At 39.1% G+C, this 25007-nt stretch overlaps 1 protein-coding gene across 1 annotated transcript in view; it reads right to left on the reverse strand.

The window, feature by feature from the left end:
* Positions 1–25007, reverse strand: part of RSU1 (Ras suppressor protein 1) — a 117580-nt gene that overhangs the window by 47772 nt on the left and 44801 nt on the right. Inside the window, exon 8 of the mRNA XM_009887143.1 lies at positions 19708–19840. Within this exon, the coding sequence (XP_009885445.1) occupies positions 19708–19840 (133 nt within the window). The remainder of the gene's footprint in view (positions 1–19707; positions 19841–25007) is intronic.

Below are 25007 nucleotides of genomic sequence, written 5' to 3' on the forward strand. Positions count from 1 at the left end.
AGCTTTCCAGCCACACTTCCCCAAGCCTGTAGCGCTGCATGGGGTTATTGTGGCCCAAGTGCAGGACCTGGCACTTGCCCTTGTTGAAACTCATACCATTGATGTTGGCCCAATGATCCAATCTATCTAAGCCTCTCTGTAGAGCTTCCCTATCCTCCTGGGAATCAACACTCCTGCTTAACTTGGTGTCATCTGCGAACTTGCTGATGGTACACCCTATGTCCTTATTGAGATCATCAATAAAGACGTTAAACAGAAGTGGTCCCAACACTGAGCCCTGAGGCACACCGCTTGTGATCAGCCGCCAACTGGATTTAAATCCATTGAGCACCACTCTTTGGGACCTTCCAGTCAGCCAGTGCTTGATCCAGCGGATCGTATGCTCATCCAGGCTGCGTGAAGCCAGTTTTTCCACTTACACTTGACCAGCAAATCCAGCTAGAAACCTCCCCAAACAGATAAGGTAAAACACATGCAGTTGCATTTCCTTTCTTCTAGCTTTCCTTATTTCCTCATTTTTTCCCATTTTATTTGCAGCATTATGCCTATGTGGGAGACCTTCATCTTGCAATAGGATTTTCTGCACTACTTGGGAGTCCAAACAATTTTGATGCTTTGCAAAATCCTTTGATAAACAGAGACACGCCACACTTCTTTGGGAGCAGGGAGCACACAGCTGGGACTATGTCTTTTGTTTGAATGTAAAGCAATTGCTGTACCTCAGGCGTTCTACAGGCAAACCACGGTCATGGCAGCAGCGGTCACAAAGCAATTTTCATGCAGATATGTCATGGTTAGTTTCTGAACTAATGTGTTTTTCTCTTAAATTGTTTTCTGTTTAATTATAAACAGGAATCTGGGTGTATTCCAGCAAGACATGAAATAATAATGTATAAAAAGTGATTGTTCCTTTATGCTCCACCAAGATGTATTTAATCAATTGGAAAGTGCCCGTCTGATGGTTTACACAGATTTCATTAGCCTCCAATTGCTTTTGACAACGAGTGGAAATAATGCTGCATTGCCATGAAAATGGCAGTACAGTAACCCATTCCTAAGGTATTCACCATAAAGCAAAACATTCCAGCTACTGTATCAGACTCCTTTGCCTTTACACAAGCAGCCCCGACCAACTCATAACTGTTCTACACTTCTAATAGGAACAATTTTTAAGTTAAATTTTTCTTTCTGAAAACTAAGCTGCTGCTTCTCATGCTCTTCCAAATTACTTAAAAAAAATAAAAATACACTGTCGACAAAATAAGACAGCAGACGTACCACCCTGGGTCCTTTCTGGATATTGGTACAGGTGTACAATAGACAGACTTGTTTGCTTGAATTCTCTTGGACATGAAGATGTCTTACCTGTGTGCACAAATTAGTCACTGGTTTGTGGAACAGCCACCAGATAAGGTAACTGTGACTATCTCATAGTCACTCTGTGTAGCAGGTTGGTGGAAAGCCTTTCCATCTTGCTTTTGTTTTTTTAAGCAAGAGTCCTGCTGCCCTGACAAATCTGGGGGAACAGCTGTGAGGCACCACGCACTCAGTACCCATATAAATGATTTTTATAACTTTTCTGGGACATCCATTGGGAAGGTTACAAAACTGTATTACAAACATGTTTCACCATCCTATGATATCTTTAAAGGAAGCAATTTACAGTTGTAAGCTAGAGAATGGATAAAATTTAATTCAATGCATATTCTAACTTTTTTCAATGTGTATCCCCTTTTCATCTAAATAAACCCCTTTTTTTAAAAAAAAAAAAGGCAGCAAACAATTATATGTAGAAAATATGTATTGCTACTAAACCCTTTGAAAGTATTCTTAAATGTAAACTGCAAATACATGTTTTTAAGAGATGCTGATAGGGGTTTTGGAAAATGCCCCATGGATCATTCTAAAATTTAGACAAATTTCCATTATAATGTCATGATAAAATGGTTCAGATAATGTATTGAAGCAAGGCACAAGAATAGAGCAGTTCATCTAGGCAGCAACCAGTTATGAATAATTTTAATAAATATGCAAAGACTATATTCTGCCACATAAAACAGCTAGTCAGTTGTAAACCTGCAATACATTTTTAGGCTATAGTATGTGTATACCTAGAATTAAATAATTAATTATGTTCTCCATGAATATAATAATTTGGATTCTGCAATATCTGCATTTTGCATCAGTGCCTCCCAAGATGCATTTTGATCATCTCAGTATTTTACGTATGAATATTATTTTTACAAATTTATTTTTAACACCATTCATATTTTTATTTTGTGGCAACAGAATTCTACACTGCAATGCCCATTGTTTTCTAAATCTATCCTTCTGCCTTGAAAAGAATAAAATGGAACTGAGTTAATGGATGCAACTACTGAATAATACGTAATGTCAGCACTAAACTAAATATATACAAGAATGTGGGAGAATATTTATGGATAGATGTGTGTGCAGAGACACATACACCACCAACATATAAACTCACAACTTGTTAACAGTCCACCTCTCTTCCTCTAGCAGAAACACAGGGAGTGTTTTAGCTTATCTGAATCCAGACTCACTGCTTCTCCAATACGTGTACTCCTTAGTGCTCAGGCATACATTCCCCATGCCAACGTATGAACACCTGAGTGAGTGGCCTTTCCAATTTCCAACTCCACTGTCTGTGAAATTTGCTTGTGGAAAGGATGATTTCGTGTGAAATATGTATTGGTATTATCTACTATCAAAAATCAACCCTTTACAGGAAAAGAGAAATGATTAACCTTCACCCTTGTTACAGGGTCCCATTTTCCTACACATAAACGTCCATACATTTTTCAGTGAGGAAGTAATGAAAGCAACTTGCACTACGTACTTTGGGAACATACGTAAACCTGGCTGTATTAAACCAGGTTTCAGAGGATTAAAACTAAACACTAAACATAATTCAGCAATGAAACATAGTTTATGAATAATTATCTAGACTAGTGGATACATGAGTTGCCAAGCAGAGGGAATATGAGGTTTTAATTATCATTCATAACACCATAACCCACAGAATACCACGCATTTATATGTCCATAGGCAAATATTACTGAAAAAAACCCAATAATCAAGCAATGCAATACTTGTAAAATTAAATCTTCAGAAAAAGAAGCAAGCATCATTACTGCCATAACCCAATGGGAATCCAAACACAACACCAGCATGTAAAAGGAAGATGTTTATCTTCGCAAACTGAAGTATCAATATCTGTGAGTGCTCAGGTTACTGTTACTAGTCAAATAAAATGCATTTGTGGGTTTCAAGTTGGTCCATAAGAACCTTGACCTGCAAACTCTCCTCCATAAAACATGGGATGTGCAGATTATTGCAACTCTCAGACACGCGTTTGCCACCTTCGAAGATATGAATCTATGCAGTGAATCACTTGGAACTGATACACGACAATCAGCCACATTTTGATCGTAGGCACTGTTGAATTTCTAGGGCAATCTACTTGGTAGTATGTTATCATATGAATGGGACTGTACTTAAGAGGAAAGCGGGACAAATCAACTTTTCCAGAAGAGATTAAAATATCATTTTGGCATATACCTACAGAATAGTCTCAACACTGAAGCAAAGAGTAAACAAATTAATCAAAATCTAAATTGTGAAATGCCAGAAATACCAGATTGAATTTCCAAGAATTTCACCCGACTTGAGAAAGAATCTGTTTTGCTTCAATTCCCAGAGTAAAATTGCAAGTTAAAGCTAATCAAAGAAAATGGAGTCGGTACTACTAATTAAAAAAAAAAAAAAGCAAAATTACTTGGTGGAGAAATTTGTAGACAATACAGCATAATTTGACGTACCCATGCGTAAAACTGTTTCTGAACCATCTCTCCCAGTTGTATCAAAAGTATCACACCACAGACCACTTCAGATGCACGAGGTCAGGTACAGTAAGTATCCAAACAGACTGAACAGAATTCATCCTCACTAGATTCTAACAAAAATGCAGGGTACAAGAGACAGCCTCATAAAAAAGAAAACATCATCTGTCCCTCAAGTTGTCCATGCTACTGATTAGAGCAGCTCTTGACCCTTTCCACCAGTGGTAGGTCCTATGGAAGGGGCTGCAGCACCTTGGACCTGAAAAGCAGGACCCCACTCCACTTGAACTCTGTGCTGGAGCAAGGGTAGATCTTTATGCTTTTGTCCTATCTATGGCACTTGAGAGATTTCTAGTCAAGGTATGGAAAGTGAAGGCCTGGCCAGGTAGATTTTACACTGGGAATGAAGTGACCGGAGCAGACAGAACCTGTGTGCTCTAACGGCAGTTTGCTATTGACAGACTGATTTCTTACCAGCCATCTGAACTGCAGATTCTCTGCAGTAAAATGGATACACGTTTTTCTTTACTGTACAACTCATTCAGTAGCCTGGTATGACCTTTAGGAGTTTAAGGCCCCTACACTGAAGTTACCTTGTGTTGAGATCCTCAAGAGGTCACTGTATAGAAGTCACTAAAGCTGTACATGAAATCCGCAACAGACATGGGACTGGGATTCTAACTTACACCTTGCCAGTTTCCTGATACCTCTCCAATTGATCGAAAGACTTGGATCTCAAACTCCCACTTCACTATTCAGCCAACGGATGCTTCCAAACTTACTCTGGGAGTGCTCTGAAATACATATGTATTTCAAGCAAGCCTCTATGGTACTGTCCAAATCACAGCCTTTAATCCACAGTATTTAACAGCTCCATGAACTGTAGTTTTATATATTCCATCTCAAAGCTGTCCTAAACCTGGACCAGTCTAAACTCCAGTCTGCCTTAAAATCAAGACCAGAGAAGATCAGTCCTTTCTATTCTGAATGCAAATGCTACCAAGTTAACAGCCATATAAAAGGTACACAGAGAGATGATTAGTTATTTTGACATGTTAATGACAAATATACCAGCTTTACCTTAGAATCTTTCGTGCCTCATTACAGATTTGTCTCAAAAATAAAAAAGAAGATAAAAATCTTCTCTTGAAGTAAGAATCACACAGATGAACCGCAGGTAGGCTGGTAAAGAGAGTTAAAGAAAACGTGCAGCTGCAGTCAGATGTTAGCATTGATCACTGGATGTTACCATTAGTTTTAAAACCACCACATCTTTATAGCTATCTCTATAAGAAAAATAAGAGAACTATATCTAGTTCTCTTGCACCTGACATACACCGCTAACCCACAGCAACCATTTTCAGCCATAACTCACTTGAACTGGAATCAGACCAAGGAAATAAACTTTTAAGAGCTACAAGACAACAGTGTTTTTGTAAGCCGTTTATCCCATACGCAACCCTATTTTCAGTCATACTTGCGAGTACAGACACAGAAAAAGACAATGCTGAAGTTAAATAGGTTTCTTCTGCAAAAGCACACATGAGGTGGAAGAGGCAACGCTTGGGTTTCTTCTGTGTATCATTCACAGTTCTGCATTGCTTTGTAGCCATCCAGAAACATCACTTCTGGTTATTAACACTGAATAAATTCAATCTCCTCCCAGTTATTTTTTTATTAGGCAAAATATATTGAAAGCTAGCTGCGAGAACTCCACTAATGAGACTTGCGTATTTTCAGCATCACCAGATGCATGTGAAATATACAGGCCGTCAGGGCTTTTCCCTCCCCACTTTTTCAGCACATAGACAAATCCAGACTTTCCATTAGTTCACCAATATTGGGGAGTTTTTACCTGTCAGTTCTTAAAAGCACCTGTGTTCTCTTCATAGGAGAGAGGAGCTTCATTTGGTGCACGAAGTGAAAAATTGTCCTGGTTTGAGATAGAACAAAACCAATTTTCTGTTCAGTAATTTTACTTTTCAGTTAAGTCTCTTCTAACTGACTGCACTGTCTGAAATTAACGGTATTATTTTTCAGACAGTGTCTGCTTCTAGCAGTGATAATGTCTGCTGTTTAAAGTTAATACTAAGGAATGGTATGCAGAGAGGCTCCTGCTTATACTTACTGCTGTAATGACCAAGGTCAGCTAACTTTGTTATGCACCAAGTTAGAGGGTCAGAAGCAGAAAAGCGTAGAGGGGTCACACCTGTGGAGAGGAGCAGACAGGACAAGTGACCCAAACCTGACAAACAAGGTATTCCATCCCATCTGCGTCACGCTCAGCGTAAAGCTGAGGGATCAAAGGTGTCAAGCTGCTTCTTCTTCAATGGCTGGCGTCTGAGGAGGACCCTGTCTGCCTTAGATCCTGATTTATGTGTTCCTGTGCCCCGTTCCTATCTGCCACTGAGTCCAGTCCCAGTGCTTGCCAGTGATGTGAGCATCATCCTGGGAGCTCAATATCGGTTTTGTATATATTCCATTCTTTTCTTATTATCTTTTCTTTTTATTGTTAATATTGGCCTGTGAGGTGCCCCCTTGACAACAGGGACAACCTAAGGTGATTCTTTCATCCTTCTTGCGACTGCCTGAAGTGCCTGTGTTTGAGTACCAAGACAAAACCAGGCTCCATAAAACAATGCAATTGTTCCCCAAACACCCGCCCTCCTCTGAGGACAGTGCTACCAGCTTGCACCTGGGTTTGCCTGCCAACACATTCACGGCAGGGAGCCAACAGCAGTTGTCAGGGGAAGGTGAAGCCACCAGCCACACTCCCAGTGCTGTCACCAGTATGTTCTTACCACACACCTGTGGCCACATCCCCTTGCAGTCGAACTGGCCAGCCAGGCCAGGGAAGCCCATTGCTTGTGCACAAACTGGAAAGGAGACTCAATCAATGCAAATGTGAAATGCAAGAGCACTTGAGTAAGATGAGCATTTGTCTTTAATGAAAAGGTAGATTTGGGAAATGTCCAGCTCTGGCTTTACTCTCTTACAATGACAGTCACAAGAAGCGTGACTGGGAAATTCTTCTTAAAATACCAAACAAGAAACATGTAATCTTTTCAGAAAGTAGAAAGATTACTGTATCAAACAAGATACAGTTGAACGGGAACAAACATCAGAGCTCCTTATGCAACTGGATCAGAGATTGAAGCGTATTGGGGGCATGCTGGTACTACTTGCAATGTACTTCCATCCCACCCTACTCCTGAAGCGCACACGATCCATTGCAAGTAACTGTAAAAGTCTCAGATTTTAATTAAAGTTCTCTGTTACATTTTACATAGAAGTCTCATGCTTTGCCAGAATGGAGCTAACATGAAATATACACACGTATATATAAAACAATTGAAGGAAAAAAGGTCTAGCACAAAAGGAAGCAATTGTGTCATGGTGACGACTATTTTAAGGAAGGTGCAAACAAAACCTCTGACCCTAGCAGTAAATGCAATATACAAGTGTCAAACACATGTAGTCTTGAATGATCTTTTACATGTCACTTTGTTCACCCTATTAAGATGCTAGTTGTTTCTTTGATTTATCTGATAATAAATTTTTGATGACTAGTGAGTCTCATAAAAATTGCTCTGGTGCTGACTACATTGATTAATAAGCCCAAAGAATCGAAACTGTCAGAAATTCATGTGCAAGAGTAAATTACTGCCAAACATGCATTAGATATTCCATAAAATATAGAATAAAAAAGGTTGATTTGGTAATTTTATCTTGCATCAATTTGCTTGATATAATTTATATTCAGGATCATCACTGTCAGTCCTTGCATACCTTTCCTTTTTTTAAAGTCAACATTAGAGTAAATCTAAGTTTGGGACAGCCAAGAAATGAACAGGAGACAGAATACCAAATGCAATAATCAAAACTAACATCCAGAATTTAGCTTGGAAATTATATCCAATTGAAAGGTGACTAAAAACCGTCTTCTCAGAGTTGCAGCTTTTGTAAATAAAATTCACTTGTATTTTAGGAGTCAATATTAACACACATATATCCATGCCTAAATCCCATTCTTCCAAAACTGTGATATCTCCTTATTGTGGCCTTTGCACATAGCAGGTTCTTGCAACACATATGAAGTACTGTCTTTGAAGAGTCCTAGACTCTGTGGTCCCAGTCTCTTTCCTTCGATAACTCCCCAAAATATTTAACATGCAGAAAGTCCCACAAACCTAGACATTGGAGAAGCCCAGAGGCAGGGATCTGGGTATATGTATAAATAGGGATCAAATATTCTCCTTTTCCTGTCAAGGGGAACCATACTTACAGCACTGGGTTTAGGATTCACTCCATTTACTTCTGCATGTATTTACCATCATGTGACAGCATTTTGTTACAAGGTACGTGATTGTAGGGTTGAAAACCTATCTGATTATAAATTTATAAGTGGGCTATATGGATAATAAAAAGGATTCAGGGAATCACTGTTCCCCATTCAGTGAAATTAATGCTGCTGTTTACATCTAGCACTGGGGCCAGCTTCTGAAAACATGGCAAAACTATGAAGAGGGCTTACATTCTTGTATTTATTATTATTGCTTTGGTGAAGCTGGAGCAATCGAAATAATCAACATCTTAAGTAATTTTATTTACTGTTTATGCTCCTGCATAATTCACTTTACACTATAATTTTGTTGCCTGGTTTCCCAAGCAAGTGTAATGAAGAGGAAAAACTACAGGATATTTTTTTCCTGGGATATTTGATACTAACTGATTTTCAGTATATCAGATTTTTAGTGTTAAATTAATATGACTGGGTACAGAACAGAAAAAAGCCATTGCAAAGCTGTAGTCAAAAGGACTTGCTTAAACAGGACCTAAATTTGACTATCCCCAGGACATTTCTTGTTTTGGATGGAGAAAATTGAAATGCAGGACTGAGCAATCTTGTGTCATGTACAGTAGAAGCTCCCAATTTTCAGGTTATACTTTTCAAGAAAAAGTTAATTTTAATAACAAGAATTTAAAATGAAATCTGATCATAACCATTTTCAACACTGTGCCTCACGTATAAGGGGCTGTAAAAGTGCACATAAACTGATGGCAGTAATACTTGCTAAAATAAAATTATGGCTTTAAAAAAGTTTATCAGAGCTTGCACTACAAGTGGCACCAGAAAACTACACCAGAATCATTCCCACCTCAGCCTTCCACAGGATAAACAGTTGATAAAGGCAATCATAAAATTAGGGACACTCCTCTAACTAATAGCCCTCACCAGCAGGGTAAAAAAATTGCTAAAGATCACACAAAACCCTCAAATAATGCAAGAATAAAATAAGAAACTGGAGTTCAATAAAAGCCAGCATGCAATAAAACAGATACGACTGTATAGAGAATAGAAATTGCAGACATTTCTGCTTGATTATAAAAGCGCCACTTTTTAATTTATCTCTCAAATAAAACCAGCAAATGTGTGCAGTAACTCTTCTTGTTTGGTTGTAAAGAACCAATATGAAGAAGAAAACAAGAAAGCAAGTCAACCGAATTTTGAAGATTACAAAGGGTTAACAGATTTACCACTACTTATTGTTAGCTACACAAGTTTACCAGAAAACCCTTACTGCTACCAACATTTTTTCCACATTAGTTCTCAATTAGTATCGTTTTGTCTGCCATTTCCTATTTATTCTTCTCCCTACTGCAGTCTCGAGGATTTTCTTTAAAACGCTCTATTCATTTTGTTACCTCCTGTAAAGTCCAAATTCTGTTCTCTGCAACAACCTCACAAAAAAAATAAAAAATTAGGTGAGGCACCTTCAGAAAACATCAGTCAAGTTTCTTAATTGCATGCATTTTGGACATAATGCCTTTGGTTAGTAAAAACAGTGCCCAGGAACATTGAGAAAACCCCTTGAATCCATTGGAAATGAGGAGCTGAACCCACCATGCCCACAGCAGCCTGTGCAGCGAAGCACACTGTTGGATACGAGGCCTTCAAATTATGGCACTTCTGGTAAAGTCTAAAATCAGTAGCAATAGATGATCATTTTTGTATACGAGGCATAATATATTAAAAACCATCAAGGCTCATACTGAGATGTTGGTCTAGAACACATTTTCTGAGAAAGTATCCAGATGCAACCAGAGGACAGTAAGAGAAAATGAAACTGCTACTTTCCCTGGCAGCTTGCCCTAACAAGCATCCTTTTACAAGGGTATACCTTGCTTTCTTCTCTTAATCTGCCTGACTTACGCTCTCAAACAATTTTGAGGTGTCTGCATCTAAACACATTTTTAACATCCCTCTAAAATGACTGACACCAGAACTGAATTCAGTATCAGCCTCAGCTGATGTTGAAAGAATGGAGTTCCTATTCCTCTACCCATTAACTCAAGGTTTCTTTTAGGGCTTTTGGATATAGCATTGAACTGTGAGCTGACAGTGCACTTCAGTTATCCTTTATCTCCTAAAACATTTTTCAGAGCCAACTGCTTTCTAGAAAACAGTATTCACTCCTTTTTATCTCCTTCTGTAACCATAATTTGTGGTATACCCTACATACCTTATTCACAGATACACGATACTTCTTTGAGTTGCTTTAAAATACGCTATGCACAGGCACAGTTCATTAACTGATCGAGGACAGCCCATATTATCACAGTTATCTTTCATCAACTTCCAGGTCATCTACAATTTTGAGTCAGAATCAAGTGTATATTTGCTTCCAAATACCTGAGAAGGCTGAACAGTTCCAGGTCAGATCTCTGTGAAGCTCACCAGAAATGTCCACATTGGTAATTATCTCCCAAGATCTACCAGACAGTTGATAATTCTTCTTAGTGTTTTATTGAAATTATACATCGCTCATTTTCTAATGAGAACATTGTGCAGCTGTACAGGTTAAATTTTAACTACATAGAATTTTGTGAAGCGAGTTGCCTTGACCAACCAAATTTATAATTTCTCTTTAGGAAATAGTTCTCAATCATGTTCATGCCTTAAGTGTATGAATTACATTCATACTACAGTCATATTCTTTAAATCTTCTCTAGTAGAATCCCATGTCTCTTCACTATTTAACCCAAAACTGATGTCAGCGTAAACTAGGTCATAATAACCTAGTTTGGTCTATTCACCTTCTTTACTGTTAGAAGGATACTAGCACTTCTGCCACATTTTGGCATTTCCCTGACGGGACAATTTAATTAAGACTGAACTTTGGCGAGCCCAGACTCTTGTCAGTCAAGTCTCCTAAACCTTTTGAGTGCGTGTCCACAGGCCTGGAAGTTTAAAACCATTTCTCACAACAAAATGTTGGTCAGGCTTCTACTTAAGGGACTGAGAAAAAACTCATCTTCCCTAAAAGACCATCCTGCTTGCGCTGAACACAGAACAGAAGCATAACAGAACATAACTTTCCTTCCTCCGCCATTATTAATAATCTGATTATCACAGTTCAGAAAAGGCCCATTTAATTTCTAGACGCATCACAATCAGAAAGCCATAACCAGTCTCTCTGATGACTAAGAACCTAACAAGATAGATCCCACTTTGGATTGCCCCTCTTTCCCACTGCACTTACTTTATTCAATCCCACCTATCATATTTCCTGCTCAGGGCGCCCCTCGCCTGCAGCTGCGCATCTCACGCTTTGCTTGCTTAGACCCCAACCTGCTCTCTAGGCCAGGTCCTCGATTCAGTTTCTTACCAGTTTCTTTGACACATCCCTACTTGTTTCTCATTTTGGATGTTACCATAATTACCACCGATTTCTAACTCAGCTACTGATCTTGCCTTGCCCTATAGTTAAATGCAACTTTGTCTTGTTTCCTTACTCAAATCCTGTATCTGTCTGTTTCCCTACCTTTGGCTTCAAGTCCTCAGCTTCTGCACTTTCCTTACTTCTTCATTCCAATTCTGCTTCTAACACAGCCCTAGACATCTGCCCCAGTGAGTTAAACCCTGGCTTATCATCCTTGACATGGTAAATGGATAACTGCATAATATTCTAAACTTTATATGAAAGTTCACATCAAAGAGAATGGTAATATCAGTAGTTACACCAATATTTATATGTGCAGTATCTGTATCTGTCAGATACATCAGTGATAGCTTTGTTTTTATTACATATCCATCTTAGTAATATATAAACACAAATATACAGAGATACTGTTTTTCTTGTTTATCTTTCAACATGGGTTCCAGTTTGCTCTTCTTTAGGGAAGAGTTACAGATTTGCATGTAAATGTTGTCTAAAGATGTCAGGATTCTGAGTCATCTATTGTCTCTGTTGGAAATAATGTACTAATATATTTATCAATTTTTAAAATACAGCCAATAAATACAACATTTGGTTGGAATACGAATCAGTATTTTTGTATAAAATATACAGTACCGTGCCTTTGATATAACAGAACCAAACACAAATGACATTTTTATATTTCAACATCAGGTTGGTAAAAGATTTTTATTGGTTAATTAAAATTTTTTACTGGTACGTGATCCAGGATTGTTAACACTTGTTTAATTCTTAGCTCTGATGGATCTCGTTTCCTGCCATCCTTCGAGGAAGTTTAATTTAGCGTGAGTTCATCTTCACAGGAGATGCAGCATCTCAGAGAACCTCACCTAAGGTAGATCACTGAGGTTATCTCTCTTCCACTATCTTTACCCAGTCTTTGAAACCAGCCTAAAATACACAGGGTTGAAGCTACCACTGGCACAGATGATGCATCCATGTCAGGGGCCAAATGGTAAAGATGTCAGGATAAAAAGTCACTGAAATATACACTCCAGCAATGGAGTGTTGGACACATAACACCATCCTATTTTTTGTACAGGGCCCAGGAGAACCACACTGTGCAAATGAGAAGGGAAAAGAAGCACTTACTAAAAGCTCATCCTATGAGCACACTCACAAAAGCAATCCCTCTAGGAACAATGAGAATACCTGTTCTAGAAGTATAAGTATTTGTAGAGCTGAGCCTAAGAGAAAATTAATGCATGAAGCCTTCTATTCCACAAATTACCAAAGAATACTAGTGACAAACAAAGAGAAAAATATAGGAAAATAGCATTTATTATGGCCTATTTTTCTTAGCAAGGCAGGGTAGAATCACACAATCCAAGTTCTTTAAATCTTCATTGACCTCTGTGCGTCATACAAACAGGTGAGGCATCTAACTGTATTCCTTTGAGTCAAATCTGCATTAGATGTTTAAAGCAAATGGTCTGTGTTTCTCTCTATGGTCTTTATTTCCCCCAGAGACTACCGAACACTCACGTTCTACTCTCACCATTAGAAATTACTCCTGACATCATACTGTGCTCAATTCGGTTCTTTTTGGTATTGTTACAAGATTAGATAATGACTGGATAATATAAGGAGTTATTTAATTTTACTAAGAGACTGCCAAAGAGAAGCAGTCTGTCAATGTATCTCTTCAATGTAAGTGAAGAAAGGAATATTATGAAAATTTTTATAACCCCAAATGAATTTTTCCTAATGAATATATAATTTATATAATAACAAGTAATTATTAGGTTACTAAAAATTTTTAGTCTTTTTAACCTATTGCACAAAACTACTAAAGGTTTATTTAAACAAATTATTAAACACGGGAATGCGTAAAATAATCTTTTGCCTAATTTATATTAACAAACAACAGAGCTTTGTCTCCCTTAGCTTAGTGTCAACTGCACTGTGCAGTTATCTTCATAAACGGGGACAGGTCATCTGAATTTTTCACTCAAAAATCAGGAGACTGAATACAGAAGCACAAATTTCTGCCTGCAACACAGACATACTGTCCTCTGCCATAAGCAATCATGTCATATACTCTTGCTCAAATTGATCAGTGCTCACTTTGAAACAAACAAGATTTTGGCCTTCATTTCTTCTGTCAGAAGGCTATTTCTATCAGAAGATTATTACCTTGCTCCCTTAATAATTAGAGACCTTCCTTCAAATATACACCTGACCAGTTTATTTGTATTTGTTCTTATGTCCACCATTTTTTTTGTGCTTTAAATGAAGTCTCTTCCTCTCCCTCTCCATCCCAATGACAGCAATGATCTTTGTTGTCAGTCTTTGCTTTGCTGAATAAACCAAATACTTTTTAAATCACCTCTTGGCTCTTCAATCCTTTTATCATCCCATTACCCTTCCTCACTTTCCATGTTCCTGCCTGAATTCATCTTTCATGAACACAGTGACCACAACGGCGCAGTATTTCCTTTTCTGTACTGGAAAATTCCCACTCTCTTAACCCAGCCCTGGACATTGTGCTTCTCTTCCTCTTCCCCTCACTGCAGCATAACACACTGGTGGCTGACAGAAAACCTGTAGCTAATACACCCGAGCCTTCCTCTTCATTTGCCAATTCTTCCTGTGGGGTGTGCTGATTCTCTTCTGTGTTGCTAGCTTTGTGTCTTCAGCAACCATCACTTAAATACGCCTGCTTTTTGTGCTAACATAAAAAAAAAAAAAATAATAAATTACTGCAGGTCCAAGACCATGCTCCACAAGTAACACCACTCCAGGACAATCTCTCCGCCTATCAGTTCAATCTGCTGATGCCTCCATCTCAACTGCTGGCAATTCCCACATCCCCAGAATGCTTCCCAACCACCAACACAAGGATTTTTCACTCGTTTGACCTCTTTTTCCACGCCGTGGTAAGTGGCTTTGCTGATCATCATCTTTACATCCTGGACAGCACCAATCACGCAGCTGAAACTAAATAAGCTTAACAACTGTGGAATAAGAATAGGAGTTATTTCAGGATATTATTTGTATTCTAGAGCGTTACTCTGAGTATCCTGACAGTCTCCTCTAGTTGTAAAAAAGAAATGCTGAAATACTCTTCATTAATGTAACTCACTGAGAAGAATCCCTTACTTCATGACCTGTGTCTGCTGCCCTGGAAGCAGCTGCTACATAATAGTGGGGGCGCAGTACAACAATTCATTCTCAAGAAGAAAGCTGGGGAGATCATCTCTAAATAGAGGACTGAATCAAGAACGGATTTTTCCAGACTGTCACTGCCAATAAAACGAGGTTTTCAATTACAATGCTTAGCACAGTGCAGCATAGGGAAAACCTATGTTCCAATGCTGCCAAGCGATATACGCTCAGTGTAGCATTTATCAAACCATTTCCTCTGCTAAGAGTTAATGTGTCAGTCTTTAAAATGTCTTGCTCTTCTACCACCTTTCCTGACGGAAATGTGAAAAGTGCAACTTACTTCCTTTCACAAAATGTCTTGTCGAGACTCTTGGCTCCAAATTGACTGCCTCGCGGGGAAAACCTGCTTTCTAGAAACTTAACAAACGGTGACTGTTCTATCATAATTCTGCCTCACTGGAATAAGGAGGTCAAACAGGGAGACAACAATCATTAAATAAAGTGTTAAAAGGTGATGGCTGAGTTCAGTATCAGCTTAAAAACGCTAGAAGTCTGAATGCTATTCTAAGCACTCAGGACCTAGCAAATTATTTTGTTTTAGCTGAGATTATACTATCAGGTGATAATGACTGCAATAGACTCTGCTGTGATAAAAGCAAAATCACTACCCTTTCTGTTACAAGACCAAACAAGCAAAGAGCAAGTTTCACATGAAGATTGATCAAGAGCACATGATTAATGTCAGAAACGTACCCAAAGAGCAGCTTTCTGGATTAACTTTGCTGTAAATGTCAACAACCAAACACACCCACTGGTACCAATCACACGTCTCAGCTTTACCTCATCTTAATCAAATCACTAATTATCTTGCCCTGATCCTTAAGAGCATCACAGGATTTCCATTCTTCATAGGAGTTTAATTCACCGTTTTCTTTCAAACATTCATGTCTGTCTGCACTTGTGTAAGTACATTGTAACCACTAAATCATACAATCCATCATCTCTTTGTCAGTGCCCTAGACAGAGAAGATCCTCTGAGAATATGCTTACAACATAAAGGTCACTTTGAAAGTTGACTAAAGGCATGAATAAAAAATAAAACATTTAGTTAAGCCCTTTGAAGAGATGAGGTTGCTATTACCCTTTACTGTTCGAGCAAGTTCTTCAACTGCTTTTCAACACTATCGTGACACCACACAGGGAGTTTTATGGCACCTTCTGAGTATACATAGAATCACAGCCAAAATTCAGCTTACTAACTTAACTTTGAGAAAGTTAGTACTGTAGTCAGACATTAAGAATCATTATACACTTGGCAAACCGACCTATTTCCAAAGGATGCTGTCACAGGATGATACGTACAGTGGGCGTATTTTAGCCAACAAAAGCTACTGAAGTGCCAAGAGCTGCTGAATTTCCTGTAAAGAATTAAGAGCCCCTCCACACACATTTTCTGCCACAATATATGGCCTATCTTTTTGTCAGCATGAGGCTTTCTTGAAAAATGAAGGTTGAAAAAAAATCATCTGGCATCATTTCTCATGAAGGGTGAGGAAATTAAAGGAAATGAAAGAAGCTACAAAGTAAGAAGAGCTGATCTGAGGGTCCTACTGGCTAACACGCTTCTGAAGTGCAATTCCAGTTTTATACTTGCTGCTTCAGTACCGTGTAAAACAGGAGTGTGAAAATGTAAAAGTATGTGAGACAAATGACATTTTATCTTTAGACATAATCATTCCTCACGGGTGCCATCCCTACTTACCAATTAATCACTAGAGCACGAATATCCTAAGACAAGGCTAAAAATGGAGTGTAATTTTTCACTAAATATGCTTGAAACAGCCAGTACATTTCACAATGGAAAGAAGAGGTTTGTGATCTATTTGGTAGTTGCTTCACAAGTGCAGCCTCACAGAATCTGAATGGAAATCTCCAATTGTAGCAGGCAGTTACGGCTTGTACCCGCCACCAGTAGAAACCTCAGTATTTCACAATGTGACTGCAAGTGAGTGCGCTACCAGGACTTAGTGAGTTACCACTTTCTGGCTAAAATAACAACTGAGTACATATGATGTTCTAGTCATCGCAAACACAAAATAAAATGTATTAGCATAAACCACTTAGGGAAACATAACTTGCTAAGCCCCTGAAACTTTGCACTTGTGATTGCATGTGCACACCTTCTCCGTCTTTGCTAGTATAGACAATGCTAGACTAGTAAGCAAAGTAAAATCAATATTTCCAATCAGCCAGCAAAAGCAATGGGCACAGGGAGACAATTACCATCTCTGGAGCTCAAAATCCATCTACCATATAGATGCATAGTTCCTGGTTTATGAAAGTACCTGAAAGTAAACTTACTGATCTGATTGCCAGCTGCTAACGAACGTGAGTTGTCTTCTCTTCTCAGTGTTGCAAGTGAGGTTATCTAAACACCATTCTATCCAATCATCCGTTTAACTGTTCTGCTTTGTCTCAGAGTAAAAGTTAAGCTCTCTGGGTCTATCAAATGTTGCAAGCTAATTTTTAAATTTTTCTTTTGGCTGAATGATCCAAAAAAACCCCAAGAGTTCAGTTTTGCTTAGTTAGATATCTACAGAGAAAATTACTACATTCACATCTCAACCTTGTGATTTGCTTAATGAGAAAAAAGACACAGTACCTGGACATAGGCTCTGAAAGAAAAAAGGAAGTTGAAGAAGGTGTATAGTTGTTAGCAGGAAAAGATCAAAATTTCAACACAAAAAGGAGTTTTCATTTCTTTTGTGTTCATAGCTTATTTGCTTTTGTGCACAATAAAGCTACTAGACCAGTTACCTAGATTATGCCATTGCTTATGAGTTTTAACACCTAAAATAAAATGCAAACAGAAAAATGTCTGTAGCAGGTGACAACCAAGTAATTCTCAGAACATATATCTAAAGGAAATTGGAAATAAAAAGGACAATCTTTTTTTACAGCAGGAAAATCGACACACTCTCTTTATAGCATGTGAAACAAGTACAATCAAGAATCAAACGAAGTTGCTACTAGGATTCTAAAAAAAATTATACAGATATTTTTAATTTATGGTTTAAATATAAAATGGTTATATGTTGAAAATAAAATTACTTCTAATTATTAAAATCTGCATGCATTTGGTTTTCATTACTAATCTTTGAAAAGAATGGCATTGTAACTGAACAAGCTTCTAAGATCAAAATAGAAGCCATGAATGAGCCATGGAAAGATTCTTTGATTTTATCCCCCCCGCCCCCTTAACAGGCAGTCTGATTTTGCTTACACTGTTAACTACACAGGCTTCAAACATTTACTATGGACAAAATCAAAATCAGCCAATTAGCCAACAAGACGCTGTTACACCTCAGCAAAGAACAAGACAGCAAACATAATATGGCTAATTTAAAACAAAGAGCAATAGTTGAGGCAAGTGATGAATTACAGAACCTGTTATAGAACCTTTTATGTCAATTTTGATTGCTCACGGAAAGTTGCCAGAACAGTTTAACATATCCACAGTTATAAAATATTTTTTTTAAATTATAGATACATAACAACAGCCCCCCAGCCCCCCAAACTGCATATGGGTGAAATTCTCAAAACTGCACTTCAGTCCTTGAAAACTTTACTGTCCTCATGATGCCCAGAGCTGTCCCTGTGAGAACTGCATGAGGGTCCCTAATGTACACTGCTCAAACAAAAATATAAAATTGGCAATAAAAAAAAATTACAAAACATTATCAAGAAACCTAGACGCAGCTACACAATGGACTGTGGGGAAGAGATGGCCTAAGGAGACAGACAGCTGTTTCCCTACACCATGTCTATAGTACGGAGTACTACAGGACGAAGGGTGTTGCAGCCTACTTAAATCTATGAATAAAACTATCTTGAGAATACATATTATAGCATAAATATCAGGACACTTCTGAGACAGGCAATTTTTGTAACTACTCTCCCATCTGTGATCCTTTTAACTTAAATTCTGCAAATGAAGAACAGCCTACAAAAGCCGCTTCTGGATCATTTAGTTTCAGATAGAAATTTACGTCTCAGATACTTAACTGGAATCTCAAAACCTTCATTTGTGAATACTCTCCTTTGGTAATTGAGTAGACAGCTACCGTATAAAAAAATTGTCGGAAACACTTCTAAATTATTAAAATATATTTTTTTATATAAAGGGGAAATGCAAAAACTAGTTTTCCAACCAAAGGTTACACTGTGAGTCGTACTACCTACTGCTTCTAGGAAGACAGCATCAAGGTTGTTGTCAGACACGTAAAAATAACTTCCCATCTAAAGTCTTACTGTGAACTGGTAACATGGACATTTCTACTGAAAAGAAATATTTCAATTCAGTTAATGATTAAAGACATTATTTCCTTAACAAATGCTTAGCATTTGTACATAGAATTTGGAATTAAAATGGAGAAGTCCCAGCATGAGGTTTATTTTTTTCCACTTACACTGCTGAAGAAAGCACTACTTCCTGTATTTAAATTACTACAGTTGTAGACTTTTGTAAACCAGTCCAGATCAAAACAAGTTTAAATTCTGGACATCTCTTTCAAAACATAACAACTTGCATCCAAAATCATTAACAAATATCTATTTCACTCTATAAAACCTTACTGTACATACTTAAAATCAGTACTTCTCAAAGGCTTGTAAAGCTTGCTCTTTTACATCTCTCATGTTACTTAATAGCTCTTAGAAATGAACAACAAATGCAGGACAATATCAAAGTCTTTGTGCTTTCCCACCCTGTCTAAATCACGTTTATTTACCTTCTTGTTAGCAAAATTCCTTAATATAAATGTGCAGGTTTGTATATGTGCCCTGAATACCAAGCTACTGCATGGATTATGAAAGAAGGGTGTAGGTGATAACACTTTGCCAAACACACAACAGGACAAAAAAAACCCCAAAAACCACACCACAGCTACAGTATGTAAGTGACATGTAATACTTACTATTTATATGTTTCTGAACGAATGTATTCAAACACATGAGATACTCCCAGCTGGAACTGGTCAGCAATAGGGGTAACCCAAGGATTGTTCTCTGCTTTGAAGACTTGCTTTTGACCAGTCAAATCCAAATTACCTGAAAGGGATTAAACAAAACAGCATATGAAAAAAAAATGAAATATGAAAAATTCGAAAGAAGTATCTTGCTGTGAATATAAAATTTTTCATTCATTTCAGAGAGTACAACCATAATAAAATAATTAGTGTTAAGCACAGCTTAATAGTGCATAGGTGTTGGGCCCTTTCCCCCATGGCTTGTAGGAATGAAAGGAGAATGATGCTGTGGTAGGAGTTTGCCCTGCCAAAGCCTAGCATTGAGAAGCACTTCTCAATTGCTGCTCCAAGCACAATGCCAACAAGTGATGGCCAACAGGCTTTTTGCCTTCCCAGTGCCCAACGTGTTGTTTGTACCAAGATCCTACCGCTGATCTGTGGTTCTAGTTCTCTATACCGAGAAAAACAAACAAAAACGTCATTCTTGCAACGCACCAGTTTTACCTATTTTGTTGACAGGAAGACTTAAGAGACCTATTAGGGGCTTGCTTGGGTTTTTTTTTTTGTTTGTTTGTTTGTTCCTTTTGTAAATGTTTACCACTAGAAACCAAAACAGTACATGCTTTGCTGAAACTCCTCATGACTATGGATACAACAGGCTGAATTTCAGGAAGGTGTAGCCATTAAAATATTTTTTCGTGTTCTTTAAATGAAAGTAAGAAATCTGTGCTACCATTTAAAATTTATTTTTGTGAATTCTACAATGAAGAGAGGGCTACCCTCCTCACAGTAATCTAAAGTAACAAAAAAAAAAATAAATCTTTAACCATGGGAAACAAACCCAAAATAAATTTACAAGGTTTTGCAGACTGACCCAGCCAAGCTGTCAGAGGAATCTGAAGGCAACCTGACGTGTTAGCTTTTCACAATTAACACAAAATTACGCTCATCTAAGTAGCATGAACACACACGCAGGCTACGGGAGCTGCTGCAAGCCCTGTGCTCGCCGGCCATTTCGGCACACATTCTGCATTACAGCTAATCCTCGACCCATTTCTCTCCGTAAAAAAAGGGTTAACGCAATTAGAGTAAAGACAGACCATTATACCGTGTGAAAGGATGTCATGCATGTCATATCAGCCTATCAACAAGTTACCATTACCTCAGCCAGCTCATCTGTCAGCTGTCTGAGGCCCTGTTCTGAAATAACAACAGGCAGGGCGCCTTCCACCCCTCTGTCAGTCAGGCAGCAATTGCCCTCGCTGCCTCACGCTTCAGCGCGCCTCGTTAGGAGCCTCGCGCCCATCTCCTTTATTAAGGGACTCGGCAGCCCTGTTCTAACAAGGATCAGGAAGCAGGATTAAGTACTGTGACAAAGAGGACCTAATAAGCTAGAAACCGGTGTGTCTAAATCTACGCTGGCTGACGGCGCAGGCTCACGCTGCTCGCTATTCGGTTTTCAGGCACGGGCCACCGGGGAAGCAAGCCGGCACCGCCATTAGCCGTAACCCTCTGACCGGTGCAGCTATGAAGATCATGTATCACCCAGGGGCTTGCTTTGCAATTGCAAATTGGATTTTCCATTTTATTACCTGCAAAAAACCCCACACACATTGCTCTCCAAAACTACCAACGCTGTATGCACTCAGTTGTACTTACAGCTCTGCATGTACTGCATCAAGGTAAAATGATCAATCTGTGTAAAACTAATAAATATATTTCCTGGGAGGCAAGCTTGGCCCCATTGTGAGTCATATTGCTTAGAGGATTAAGTCACACGTTCCCAAAATCTCTATCGCCAGGGTCTCAGCTGAATCCTCTCATCCCGAGCTGTGACAGAAATTTACCGCCCAGGGAACACTGCCATATGTTTCCATCCCTGCAGCATAGTGTGTCCACTGCCATTCCAAATACCACACGGCCCATTCAAACTAACTGCAACAAATAGTATTCTACTAAAGCCAAAGAAATCTTACTGCAAAAAGAGGAATGCTCAAGCAAAATGAACTGCAGGTTCCCATGCCAAAGTAATCGCTTCATTTTCCTCTGCCTTCTGTTTTCCCCCAAAACACACTGAGGGCAGGTACAGGTATTACTTCTTACCTTCAGAGGGAAGAGGCAGGCAGAGGCCCTAAGGGTAAAATTAATCTAACTACAGAGGAAATTGGGGCACCCAAAAGTCTGGCATCTGCACTGAAATCCACCCCCTCCCTGCCCAGGACACCCCTCAGGGATCCCTGGCAGCCTGTCCCACCAGGCACCTACAGCTGGAGAGAGAGGTCAGCTGTGACCTCACAGCCCAGGCTTTTAATTGAAGGATCCAACCAAGTGTTGTAGTGCGAAAAGGAACAACCCATCTATCCTCGCGGTAAGCAGCAAGGCAGAGAGCGAGTGCTCCTCCACAGAGGAGCACAGGAAGGCCCCCTCACAGACGGGGACACCCAATGCTTTAAATTCCTCCCGTCCCATACCACAATTTCCATCTGGAAATGAAGGACAGAAACGGGTAGAAAATTGAGCAGGGTAAGAAATCACGGAGAGCTTGTCCCACCTTATCAGCACTAGGGAGGAAACAGAGCCAACCGCTTGGGGACAAAGAAGCCGTATAACTAAAACTGAGAGGATGGAAACCTGTCACTCCTGCAATCACCGCACATTGCCTGGGGCCATACCCCGGTGTCCTTTTTGCAATTCCAGCTAAACCATCTCTGAATCGAGGGCTTACCTAATTCTGCTTTGGCTGTGGGACATCCCAAGCACGAGGGCAAGGTCTCAGTAACACGTCAGGAACAGTACGAACACATGGGAGCCCTGCATGAACCCTTCTGCCCCAGTGCACCGACGTACCCAGCAGCATGGAAGAGATCAACAAATCCGCCTGAAGCAATGGCTCTGGTACCAGCCTCACCGCAGGGGTGCTGTGCAACTGGACACCTTACAGATGTGTCCCTGTCCTAACCTCCCTCAAGAGTCTCCTTGCCTAGATGTTGTTTTTTTTTTTTATGGCAGCACTGTGCTAAGAAATCCTGTTATTCCATCCCTGCAGCACTAGAGCCATGGGCCAGGGAAAAAGTCATAGCAGATGCGCCTTCATGCATATTGTCTAACAGCAGCATCAGCAGAACACTATCCCCAGGCCTTTAGGAAATTTATATACTGTTCTGCTACGCAGATCACATCAAATCCCTCAGATATTTTTAGTAAGCAAAATATGAAATTGCCTCTAGTAAAAACCTAGTACTGAAGATTCAATCACAAAATATATTAGAACTGGAGACTGCATTGGTCATTGCTGGTCCATGCACATCAGTCTATTAAAAAACGTGTTTATCATCTCTAAAATTTGGTATAACTAGTAGACTCAAATTGTATTTCTCCGTAACGGACTTAAGGTTCTTGCTATTTTGCCATACTGAAAGAGACCAACTCCACTGAAATGCATTACAGTCCCATACCTCTGGTACCATAGGAGGAGAAGGCTAACCTTAAGACTAGTCAGCACAGCCCCTTTCCTAGATCACAGAAATGTTTTCAAATTATTTTGAGCACTTCTTATAAATAAATAAATAAATAATCAAAACTTCCTATATGCCAGAACCCAGGTCTAACATGCTTAAAGAACCTTCTAATTTCTAACCCTGAGGGATACTTTTTTTAAGGTTTCTATCTTGAAGAGACATAGATTTCCAAGTAGGAAGAATGCAAAGTGGAAATATGCTGCTACCAGTGGGCAAACACGGAAAAGAGAACAGAGTCTGGAAAAGAGAAGAGCAGAGGTAAAGGTCTAACAGCTGATTCCTGTGGATGACCTGCCCAGAATGACCAAAAGCCTTATAAAAGGACCCAGCTGCGTAGTCTTAGAAATACCTGATCTTGGCTTCTTTTTTTTTTTTTTCCTGTCTCAGCACTCATTGTATCTAAAGATGAACCATTGTATGGTTCTATAAAGATGATCGTGAACCATTAAGTTCGATTGGATCAGTGCAACTAAACTCCTGCGTTTAACCCACCTCGAAAACACGTTGTTCCTATGCCCAACTAGTAAGCTGTGCAGACCTGAAAACTGTCTGCTGCCTAAACCTTTTAATAGCTGCCACCTGGAAGCCACAGTAAATAGATCTACACCAAAACAAACCCTTGGAAATTCAAGGATAAAATCAAAGTATGCATATTTTTAATTTTAATGTATTCTAAATTATGCTAGCCATTGACTAAAAATACCATTTATCACGGCTTAAGTTTAGAGCTCCCACAGCCATGGGTGGACAGAAGGGACATCTCGTATGATAGTGGGCGCACCCCATCCTGAGTGAGGTTAAAGGGAAAAGGCAGCTACTGTTTCCCTGCACCTCCCTCAATAAATCTATCCTGCATTTGATCCAAAACATGATAGTTAATGTTTCTTGTTATTCTCCTTCAGCGCTGTTGAAATAAAAAGCGGTTTGTGTGAACATTCATATTTTGTTCAACTGCCTGCAAAGGTCAGAAAAGAGCTCATAAAAGCAAATAAAATGGTGCCTCCCGCAATCATGTTTGCAGAAAGTCAGTGCCAGAGCCAGTGATAATGCTACCTATCACTTTGACCAAGGTTGTCCCCAGACTTCCCAGGCTCCTCCTGTCCATTAGCTCTAGCCTGCAAGCACCTCTGATATGGAAAGATAACCCCTCATCCTCTTGTGATGTATGATATCAGGAGTGTATAGTATTTACCCAATGTATGTATACTTAACATACAGTAAGTTATGACTAGTGTATACAGGCATTACTTCAATATATATGAAAGAAAACAGAATGAACACAAACCTGACTCGTCCTTTCCACTCGAAAGCCCCTTGGCAACACTTTAAATACTTTCAAAAATTAAAAGGTGAAATAAAGTAATTAAACAACTCTGACATTTGAGAAGTGAACATTGGCATTCAGCATAAGAAACATGATCCGAGCTGTAAAATGCCAGATCAACGCTTCTTTGTAATGGTTTAAATTCATCCCTAGTGGAGCTTCATTAAAATCAATGGAAATAATTTTTAGCCTGTTGTCATGGTTTAACCCCAGACAGCAACTAAGCACCACTCTACCTCAGCCAAAACCAGCACGCCTGTATCCTGTTGAGTTTCACATCCACATCCCATTGATACTCTGACTCACCTTCCAGCCTAACCTCTACTGTACTGACCTCAAGGAGAGTCCTCAGGCTCTAACACATCCCTTTTAGCGATTCCTCTTAAGACTGCAATTTCAATGCTCTT

This window comes from Charadrius vociferus, unplaced genomic scaffold, assembly GCF_000708025.1.
Source record: "Charadrius vociferus isolate BGI_N301 unplaced genomic scaffold, ASM70802v2 scaffold126, whole genome shotgun sequence".
Taxonomy (NCBI): domain Eukaryota; kingdom Metazoa; phylum Chordata; class Aves; order Charadriiformes; family Charadriidae; genus Charadrius; species Charadrius vociferus.